This window comes from Quercus suber, unplaced genomic scaffold (genome assembly GCF_002906115.3).
Source record: "Quercus suber isolate HL8 unplaced genomic scaffold, Cork oak 2.0 scaffold_16, whole genome shotgun sequence".
In the NCBI taxonomy this organism is placed as follows: Eukaryota; Viridiplantae; Streptophyta; class Magnoliopsida; order Fagales; family Fagaceae; genus Quercus; species Quercus suber.
This window is the reverse complement of record NW_027069481.1, coordinates 742,041-753,343: the sequence shown is the minus strand read 5'-3', so window position 1 is coordinate 753,343 and position 11,303 is coordinate 742,041. Positions and strand designations below refer to the sequence as shown.

The following is an 11,303-nucleotide window of genomic DNA, read 5'->3' as shown; positions in this document are numbered from 1 at the left end:
ACATTGTTGGTCAACCTCTACACCTCCCCTTAGTGGATTGAGATCAAGTGCAATACTTTTTTGTAATGAAGGGTTGAGATTGAGAATTGAAAAAGCAACTTTTAATCTCAACCATTAAATAAAAAAATATTAAAAGGAAGTAAAAGTTAAAGTTAAAAATGTAAAATATTTTGTGAAGGAATATGGTTAATTACTTGGGGCAATTGCATTTGATCTCAATTCCCCCTTAGTCTCAACACACCCTTGATGTAGCATCTAGATTAAATGATAGCCTTATAGAAAAGAAACCATGAGGCTATTGTGGTGGGTCGATGTTGACAAACTGAAGAAAGGTATATTAGGCTAGCCATATAGGTCGATGAGTTTGTACAACATATCCTAAAAAGGTGTGCCCACCATCATGTCAACATTTTTTGTACCCAAACTCACACATTTATAGAATCCCTTCCATTTTATTGAGTAGGGGGTTGGGCATTATTTTCTTGTTCATTTTAAATTTCTCTTCTTTGCTGACGGTTTTACTAACTAATTAATTATCGGAGCCTCTTCTTGTCCAACCCTTAAGGCCTGTTTGGATTGAGGGGAGTGGGAGGGAAAGTGGAAGAGAGTAGAGTAAAGTTTGTTGAAAATAGACTAATTTTGAGTCATTTTTACCCTATTCTCCCTTCTTCCCCTTCAATTCAAACGGACCATTACGTTAGACATGGAGGAAATGAGTTGTCTGTTTCCTAGTAGGGTGTTTGCTGGGTTGACATGAGTTCATCATAGTTTGATCTTTGTTGAAGTCCTTATTACAGTTTCACCTCTATGAAATTTTACCCAACTACAATTACAATGCCGCTTACAAGCAATAATTATTTTAAAATTTCTCTTGCAATTTTATTAAGGAATTAAAAAAAAAAAAAAAAAAAAGTGCATAGAAATCGGCTCCACGGGAGCTGTGCACTTCATTACCCCTTATTTTTTTCCTTTCACTTTTCTTAGGTTTCCTTGCACAAAATATTGTTGAGGAAACTCTTAGAAATGCTGATGTTCACGTGAGCAATAGAGACGTGTTAAAATTTTATGGGGGAAAAAAAAAAAAACTCAAGTGTAACTTTCTAAACATTTTGACTAAGCCTTAAAACTATGCAAATAATACCTCTCATAATCAAGTAATACTTTCCCCTCAGAACATACTCCGCCCGAAGATCATGTAAGTTGCTGTCTTATGTGAATCACATACGTACATTACAACATGTTTTTTGCATTAATCAAATATAAAATCATATCATAAATTATCAAAATAATAGAATACTTGACGTACGGAGTTTTTCTTGTTGAGCTTGTGTCAGAGGGATCTCACATGTCAGTTTCACAAAGAACGTATACGCCTGGTCTCCAGAAAGAGAGAGAGAAAGAGCAAGCTACAGAGGCTGCACATGACAACAAATGGTGGTGGAGCGGGTATTAGGCATCCAATGAGTGGATCCTATGATGATCAAGGCAGCTATTTGACTTGGAATAATGCAATAGCATTGGATCCCAAAGGCTGATACGGTTCCCTCTATTGAACTCGGACCGAGTCTGATACGGTTCTAATATCCAATCCGTCGATGGTGTCATGGTGTTATCACAATCTGCTTAAACTATAGACCCGGTCTTAATAATATTGAGGAGTCTACGGCCTCATAGCAGATATTGGATGTGATAATTATTTGATTTTCTCACATGAATTTGTTTTTTTGGGAGGTTGGGGGGGAGGGGGGGGGGGGTGGTGTGTGCGCGAATAAAATAGACCCGGTCATGAGTAATAGGTTATGTGCGCGAATAAAATAGAACTTTTAATTTTAGGAAGATGGCTATGAATTTTAACCTGATGGTTGGATTAAAAAATAGGAATACAAATAATCTGTCAAAATTCCAAAGAATGAAGGGAGAGAGAGATTTGTAGTTCAATACTACTCTATGATTTTTCTTGAAGGGAGAACATAGGTTAAATATTATTATACTTTTTTAAGTAATAAAAATGTTAAAATGCAAATCACATTCAACTTTGACTAAAATTTAATTTAGTACTCTAATTTCACTTTCGTTGAATTAAGTTCTCTGAGTTTTAAGTTTATGTGATTGAGGTTTATGTCATACTCATTCAAGAATGCAAAACCCTTAAAAATGCAAAAATACATTACCAAATATACAAAATCACCCTCACATCTAGATCTTTATCCTCGTTCAAATTTTTGCATACAATATCATTCAAATTTAGGTAATAATGTAAGATTGTGCATATCTTAGTTTTGCTTTTATTTATTTGGTCTATCTCATGAACTCTGTCTCTCTCCTCAGACAGCTAACAACCATCTTTTTCCTCTGAATTTCCCGAGTTAGTCTTGGAACTGGTGGGTTGTGGTGCAAATCCGGTGTAGAACGTGGATTTTTGGAGCAAGTCATGGCGGTCTGTTGAAAAGGCAGCAACGCGATGGGAGTCCCAATGGCATGGTGAGGATGGTGAGGCTTGGTGAGAATAGCTAACAGACTGAGGTCGATTTGGGAGCAACAGCTTTGGAGTTTTACCATTTACGGCTTCTAGATTGGGATGTAGAGCATGTTGTAAAAGTGGTTATGTAAAATAAATAAAGTAGTTTTTAGTAATACGTTTTTTTTTTTTTTTTAAGAATCGGATGAAAATGCTTAACAGTAGAAAATAAAAAATTAGCAATTCTGTAGTATGAAAACCACCAAAAACAATACACCCTTTCCCTAACATATGCTCCATGTGGCATGTAAACAGGGAAAATTGGCAACTGCTAGCCGGCCTAACTATATATTGCCATGCAGTCATGGTCACATAGGAATCTCCATATCTCTATACATCATCATCCAGTTGAAGCTCGGCAGAGGCTGGTGTGAAAGGTATAATTATTAAAGAAATAAAATTAAATTAGTGCTCCAAATCCTTATATTAAAAAAAAAGTCATAATTTTTTTATATAAAAAAATAGAATACTTTCGTAGTCCCTTTGTGTATGGAATATTCCTCGACATACAGGCCAACAACCTAAACCCAACTCTTATAATTACCCCCGAATTTCTGTCTCCCAACGCATCCTTTCATCACTTTCTGTTTCATTGCTCTTAGACCTTATATTCTTGCATAAGAAATATAAAAACTTCACCACCTTATCTTTCATATTACACCCAACACATCCTTCTTAATTCTACAGCTAGCTCTTTCTGGTTCTGGCACCCAATAATACTTCACCTTTATCTAACATGTTGAGGCTTGTGCTAGTTTTCTCTCTTCTTTTCACCCTCAGCCTCTCATCCTCAGCTCAAAACTGTTCCACATACACATCTTTTTCTAATAACTTGGCCTTCAGCTCCTGCAATGACCTTCCCTATTTGAACTCTTTCCTATATTGGAACTACAATTCATCGTCTGGAAGCCTCCAAATCGCCTATAGACACACTGGGGTCACGACCTCTAATTGGGTTGCATGGGCTATTAACCCCAATGATTTACAAACAGCCATGATTGGAGCACAGGCACTTGTAGCTTTTCAACTATCCGATGGTTCCATGAGAGCCTACACGTCCCAAATCAGTAATTATACTACCAACTTGCCGGAGGGCAACTTGCAATATAGTGTATCGGATTTGACAGCAACTTATGCAAATGGTGAGATTGTTATCTATGCTACTTTGTCACTTGCGATCAATACCACCACTATCAACCAGGTTTGGCAAGATGGTCCGGTTTCAAATGACAGTCCAGGACAGCATTCTACAGCTAATTCTAATACCAATTCCAAGGGTACCCTGAATCTTCTTTCGGGGCAGTCTGCAACAAGCAGTGGGGGGAGCTCAATAGCTAGAAATCGAAATGTGAGCAATTGAGTTTCTTTTATCCTTCTTGGAATAGATATATTGGTTTTTTGTTCTTTTTAATCTTTTACTAAGGTTTTTAAGGTTTTATTTTATTTTATTTTATTTTTTTATCATATATTGGACTTTTAGTTTCTCTGTTGCTTAAAAAAAAAAAAAATCTTTTGCTGATTATTTAGGTTTTTATCTAATTTGGGTTTTTATCTTTTTAGCTGAGCTTAGTTTTCTTCTGCTTATTGCTCTGTTTTTTAAGTCTGATTGTGAATTAAGTAATTATATTTTCTTTTCTTTTCTTTTTTATCTAGAAATATAATTACTTTATGGTAAATATTTTCTTACCTTCGTTTTACTTACACTCTATTACACAATATTCACAATCGATGTCATGTACACATTTTAAAAGGCGAAAAAGTGATGTGCATATTTGAAACATGAAAACTGGATGTGAAATAAGAGTACAAGAGAATCATTATCCTTACTTTTATTTGACAAAAAAGTATCAATTATATAAAATCAAATTTGGAAATTATAAAGATATCAAAATTTGATGGCTATTATGTAAAAAACTTATACACTTGTCAAAATTTTGTACGGATTACTCTTCAAATACCAAATAATAAATAAGTGTTCTGTTTCAATTATTTTTTTTTCCCTTTCTCTTGGTTTTGAGATTGTCTTTTTTCTTTTCACTATCTTGTGACTTCATAAATAAATTATGTATTTATTGGAATCAAATTTCAGATCCATGGAGTGCTATGTGCAATTGGTTGGGGAATTTTGATGCCTACTGGTGTTATAATAGCAAGGTACTTGAAGGTATTCAAATCCGCAGACCCTGCATGGTTTTACCTTCATGTCACTTGTCAAACCTCAGCTTATATTATTGGACTCGCTGGATGGGCAGTTGGTCTTAAACTTGGAAGCCAAACTCCTGGTATCCAATACACTGGGCACAGAACAATCGGCATTTTGCTTTTTATTCTTGGAACACTTCAGGTACCCATAATTTTTCTAATGCAATTTAACATATTATTTTAAATATTTCTTCTGAAGTTTTTATTTTAATTTTAGCTTTACTAAGAGAAAGATTTGCGTTTTGCCTAGGTCTTCGCTTTGCTTATAAGGCCTAAAAAGGATCATAAATTCAGATTTTACTGGACTATTTACCACCATTCAGTGGGATATCTTGTTATTCTTCTAGCCATCATTAACATATTCAAAGGTTTCGATATTTTGAATCCGGAAAAGAAGTGGAAGAATGTTTACATCGGTGTTATTGTGATTTTGGCTATCAAAGCTGTGTGCTTGGAAGCTTTTACTTGGTATGTTGTTCTGAAGAGAAGAAAGTCAGAAACGGCTGAGAAAACACCTCAGGGTATGAACGGAGCAAATGGGGCTAATGGGCATGGTGCTAGGCCAACACATGTTTAGAATAGTATATTAGATATTGGATGTGATTATTATTTGTTTTTTCTCACACGTATTCATTTTCTTTCTGCTTCTACGTATTTAAACGCTTTTGTAAGTTTATGGAAGAGGGTGTTTTGTATACCCCATGTAGCCATGTACTGAGGGAGTTCGAGACTAGAGGTGATTCTTTCATAGAGTAGCAGTGAGTGGAGGCTCGGACCATATATATGGTGTCCTATCCATACATGTATCAGTTATATTTATTATTACACCTATGTTTTCCTTGATTTTTTATTATTTTATTTTTTATATCATTTCACTTATTTGTGTTATTTTACATCAATTTTATGAGTGAATTTAATTAAGTTAACTAGTAAAGCATCTTGTCTTTGAATAAGAGATCTGAATTCTGGGTTTAATTTCTGCTTATACCAAAAATCAATTATGAATTTAGGGTTCAATTTTTACTTACACCAAAAACCAATTGCGATAAAAAGATGTCTAGAATTTAAGGGTTTGTTTGGATATCGCTTATTTTGCTGAAAACTGAAAATACTGTAGCAAAATAATTTTTAAATATGTAAATAGTGCCGTGGACTCATTTTTTTTTTTTGTTGAATAAAGTACTTGTGGGTCCCATGAACAGTGCACGAGACCCACTAAACAGTGCATATTGTCTTCTGAAAGGCTGAAACGCGTGCATCAAAAAAAAAAAAAAGAAAGGAAAATGCAAACGCAGCAGACGAAACACAATCCAAACACACAATAAATTTTCCTCTCTAGGGTTTAGGGGAGAAAAATTTTAAGCTATGGGATTAAGCATATTGATTAAAAAAAAAAAAAAACTCTCTCTCTCTCTCACATACATATTAAGACCTTAATTGGGATTTCCTTTTTATTTATTTAATTCTTCAGCCATCCTACCTCTCTACTTTTTGTTGGTTGTTCAACTCATTAAATTGAAGCATAAATTCCCTTTGCTTATTAACCATTCAACATTGGGGAAAAATCACAAATTACACCTTTCAACTCCATATTTATTTGTTCTTGAATTAATGCAAATGAGAAGAAGAAGACTAAGGGAATGCTATGGCTATAATTCGATTAGCAACCTCCATTCAAATCTCTTAGTATTTCTTTTCCTTTTGATTTCACATTTGATTTGCATGTTCTTTTTTCATATTTGAATTAATAATCACTCGAGAATGAGGGAAAAAAAAATTAATAACCCTGTAAATTTCTCATTTCAATTACCCAAGTTGATTAATTAGGTTCAATTGCATGCAAATCGTGAATGCGCCAACAAATCACCAATTAAACTAAGTGCAGCGAAAATTAAATTGACATAGTGATTTGTTGACAAATGGGAAAAACATCTTTCAAGGAAAAAAACCCCATCAAGTGAATTTAAGGTCACCACTCTCAAGAATTCACTAATCAACAATCAAGTTGTTACAAGTATAAGAAATCTTACCACTACCCTGGTCTATCCCGAAATACCAACCTACAGTTGAACCCTTACTTTAATACCCAATTGGACTTAATCTTGTAGTAGTCGTCTTTCATTTGATGCACAAATCTCCAATCTGTGATTAATCCTTTGCACGAATTCTAGTACGTGACTAACTCTAGCAACTTGAATGATGTTGTTAGTTGTAAAGTTTTTTACTTTATCAACAATGAAGATCAAGAAGCACTTGGTTACAAAACCTTATGATGTGCAAACGCAGTAGCTTCTCTTAGAGAAAATAAATCTCTTGGTCTCTGTATCCATGTGACAACTTTTAAGATATGCTTTATATATGTCTAGGGTTATGAGAAAAGAAATCCTAAACAAATACATAAGCTTGGGCCGAATTTTAGATTTGGAAATTCTAAAATTGTAATTCTCGATAGATTAAGCTGGTGTCGAGCTTGCCCAGTAAATCTTGATAGATGCCATCTGCTAAGCTATCTGTTGAGTTTCAATAAAATATGTCTAGGGTTATGAGAAAAGAAATCCTAAACAAATACATAAGCTTAGGCCGAATTTTAGACCTGGAAATTCTAAAATCGTAATTCTTGATAGATCAAGCTGGTGTCGAGCTTGCCCAGTAAATCTCGATAGATGCCATCTGTTGAGCTATCTGTTGAGTTTCAATAAAATATGCTTTATATATGTCTAGGGTTATGAGAAAAGAAATCCTAAACAAATACATAAGCTTGGGCCGAATTTTAGACCTGGAAATTCTAAAATCCTAATTCTCGATAGATCAAGCTGGTGTCGAGCTTGCCTAGTAAATCTCGATAGATGCCATCTGTTGAGCTATCTGTTGAGTTTCAATAAAATAGTTAAACTTCAATTATTTCTTAGATCAATCTTCATGTCTTTAATACGAACACTTGATATGCTTGAACAACATATTTTTTAATGTATTAAACCCAACTTAGATCTATCCAATTATAAGTAAAGTGCATTTTATCAAATGATTAGCCAATTACATAAAATATGACCATAACAAATATTTATAAATTACAAGCAAAAAACTTGTGCTAACGCACCCGTCAATAACTAGTTATTTAAAAATAATAACAATTAACTTCATGATGTAACTAAGTATTGTTTTAGTACGTAATATATACAGTGAAAATTGATTTTTTGTCATTCTGTAATGGTCAGCCGTTTTAAATAATGAACCACTCTTTATAAAATACTTTCAATGGTAGTAGTTTACATAAACCTTTTCCTAGATTACCAATTAAAATGATTTACATCCAACCTCAAACACGCGTATTTCAATATTCTGGATTATTTTTCAGTGAATATCCCTTCAGAGTTTCAGTTAATAATTTATGACTTGTTGACCATTTTGGTTGTAGCACTAGCAACTAGCAAGTAGGAACTGTGGACACTTCATGCTTTAAATGTCAACAGGTTTCTTATAGCAATTGTAATCATGCTTTGCTAATTTAGATCTGTTTGGAATTTCAATATTTTAAACTGGACGTTTTGAAATCTAAATGAGAGTTGATTTTTTATTTATTTATTGAATAAATTTAGGAATATCCAGAAACGATTGTATCTATCGTGATTGAGGGCTCAAACAAAAAGTTGTAACCCTCTTTTATGTCTGATGGGTCAAACAAAAAGTACATCCTTATTGATCATGCTCGAGGATCATTCAAGCTCAAGCATTTAATCTTTTGAGGATAAATAGTATATATGTAGAATTATTTTTAAAACAATGTTTAAGGTACGGTCAATTTTATCCCAAAAGAATTTGTACATAATACATGTTAGGGGCAATAATTTTGAGCAAAGCAAATTTGTATTAGCAATAATGTGAGTTCTCGTCTAATCTGAATGAATCTACAATGTCACAACCCTGCGTACAAGAGCAGACTATTTCAATCAAAAATCATATCAAACCAAACCCAACTGAGAAATAAAGGTACCATACCAAGAAGAATGCTATGTCAATCACAAATCACACCAAGAACATCATTGAAAAACTCTGATATCACACCAAGGACTCCCAAAGCCGTACGTGTTTATTGATCAAGCATTCCACATGCAATTTGTTGAGTTAAAAAATATAAATAGCTAAAATATAAATTATGTCATTTAAGTTTAGGCAATTTGTTTTTGCCATTTAACTTTTAATTTTATCTTTTTCATCTTTTTAAGTTCACATTCGCTGTCAAAGTATTCCTTTAGTCCACTATTATTAAAAAAACTGTCATTAACTCCTTCAAAAATGACATCAATTAATCAATCAATATATATATATATATATATATAAACAGAGAACTTACATGGAAAATTATGGGGTTCTACTAAGTGGCATATTCTTGACAAAGAATTCTCAAGTGCCACATCAAAGATAAGGTCAAATTAAATATTAAAAATTTGTTTTATTTGGTTCAATGTTTTAATACTTTTTAATTAAAAAGTAAATATTCTTTATATCCTTTAGTTCAATGTTTCAAGACTTTTCCTCCCTCACACATACATACAAAATTCTTTGCATTTCAATTTATCATTTTCACCCTCTGCACTACTACTTCTTTATATATACCTACCAAGGTAGCCCCCATGGGCACACTGGGGCATGCAGCCTAGGCCAAAGGCAGCTCCCATGTGCAAGCAGCCAAGGCCAAGGCCAAAGCATGCATGTGTGCATGCTACCAAGGCTAAGGCACACCCGCATGCATGCTACCCCATAGCCCTTCATGCCATCACATGTTAGACCAAAAATGATTTCATTTACCTTCAATCTTTTGACAACACCTAACTCTCACATTATTGTCCCATATAATCCTAACCCATATAAGTTGACTACAACTAAGGAAGTGGAGCTTGTATTTTATATTGAGTGACGACAACGACAATTATGATTTTGATGTTAAGGTCAAATGTTGTTGATTTGTGGGTTTTGTAAATGATGTGATTGATTGTGAGTATTTGAGATGTGTATTTTGTTTTAGAATTAAGGAGAAAAAGAAAGACACATTTTATATAAACTTTTATTCTACAATATTTCTCCAAAATTGTTTTTTATTTCTCATTACTTGAACTAAATAATTATAACGGATATATGTGTGTAATTTATAATTGTTTCTTCTTATGATGAACTCATTACTAACAAAATTCTATAACAATTATACTATAATATATGTACAACATTCTCCAAAACTATCTTACATAAAATATTACAATATTATCCGTGCAACACACGGGCAACTTACTAGTTGCTTTGAAAGGATGATGAAATTGATCTAAACATGGTGGTGGAGAGCAATGCCAGCGGCATATTTGATCTAGATGTGGTGGTGAAGAGTAGCATTAGCGTAAACTCGTAGGAATTTAGGCGTTTTCAAGTCATCATTGATGCTGCAAAAATTTTGATTGACAATCTTTGTCAAATTCAATAGTTCACGATTGTTTTAGCCTAAATCACCATCTTTTAATTTAGGGACAAACTTAAGAGAGGGCCCAAGGGAGCCTGAGCCCCCCGGTCCAAAATAAAATTTTAGCCATATTTTGTCTTTTTTTTTTTTAGTTAGACCCCCTATTTTCCAAAACCTTAGCTCCCATTAGCCAGTCTAGCCAAACCTAAAACATTTCTTTTTTAATGGGAAATACGGTAACTTTATTAAGAAGAAGAAAAATACATAGCATTCTAAATCACTAGTAGGACTATGCAGAACCTGATCGGCGTTGACCGACTGAGCCGATGCTGGTAAGCAGAGGGAGAAGCTCGTTCCGATGTCAGTGCGGTGCTACCACCAGAGCTGTAATCCTTCTCCACTAAAGATCCAAACCAAACTGAACTGACTACGTTTTTAAAAGATTGGTTTTTAAAATCAAAAAAAAAAAAAAAAGCGTCATTTCACTCAGCGGTTAGAAAAAAAAAACACAAAACGGTGTCATTTTGAGTTAGGTTTTGGGGGAGTATAAATACGTTCTTTTCTCTCCAAAGACCCTAACGCTCTTAGTCTCTCTCTCAGCTCTCACTTTCACTGCTCTTGGAATGGCTTGCTTTCCACCTCAACAGTCACCACAGTTGCCATCGGTACCTCCCTCCCTTTCCTCTCCTCTCTATCTCTCTCGCTCCCTCTCTCTCTTTTCCTCTCTTCAAATTGACTTGTGATGCTTCTTTTTGCTATATTTTCTTTTTGTTTTTATTAATTAATGTTTTTGAGAAGAAATATTTATTTATTTTTTTTCCAACCAAATTTATAAAAGGGCAAAAAGTATTTGACATTTAGAATAATGTCATTTATTGAATTTGGTACTAACATTGAACAATTCCTACGCTAATAAAAAAGTGTACTTTTTTTATGCTAACAACTGCATGATTAGGTAGGGAGATATTATATTTATTACTCTGTGTGAACTATGGACAGGTTTTTGATGGCTAAATAAATAAAAAGTTTGTATAGATGGATAGGTTTTTTTTTTTTTTTTTTTTTTTTGGTTTTTGTTTTTGAGAGTGAAACAGTTGCTATTCATTCATTTAAATATAGAGAGTCACAGTACATAGC

The 11,303-nt window shown here is 33.7% G+C and overlaps 1 protein-coding gene across 1 annotated transcript; it reads left to right on the top strand.

The window, feature by feature from the left end:
• The first annotated feature begins 3,090 nt into the window (after positions 1 to 3,090).
• Positions 3,091 to 5,553, top strand: LOC111986444 (cytochrome b561 and DOMON domain-containing protein At5g47530). Its single transcript, XM_024018071.2, has 3 exons — positions 3,091 to 3,866; positions 4,608 to 4,862; positions 4,971 to 5,553. The coding sequence occupies exons 1-3, from the start codon at positions 3,255 to 3,257 to the stop codon at positions 5,295 to 5,297; spliced, it is 1,194 nt and encodes a 397-aa protein (XP_023873839.1). The 5' UTR covers positions 3,091 to 3,254; the 3' UTR covers positions 5,298 to 5,553.
• The last annotated feature ends 5,750 nt before the right edge of the window (positions 5,554 to 11,303 follow it).

Coding starts and splice junctions, on each gene's coding strand:
- LOC111986444 (XM_024018071.2), top strand. CDS start 3,255: ATGTTGAGGCTTGTGCTAGTTTTCTCTCTTCTTTTCACCCTCAGCCTC. Junction 3,867..4,607: donor CAATAGCTAGAAATCGAAAT/GTGAGCAATTGA, acceptor ATCAAATTTCAG/ATCCATGGAGTGCTATGTGC. Junction 4,863..4,970: donor TTATTCTTGGAACACTTCAG/GTACCCATAATT, acceptor CGTTTTGCCTAG/GTCTTCGCTTTGCTTATAAG.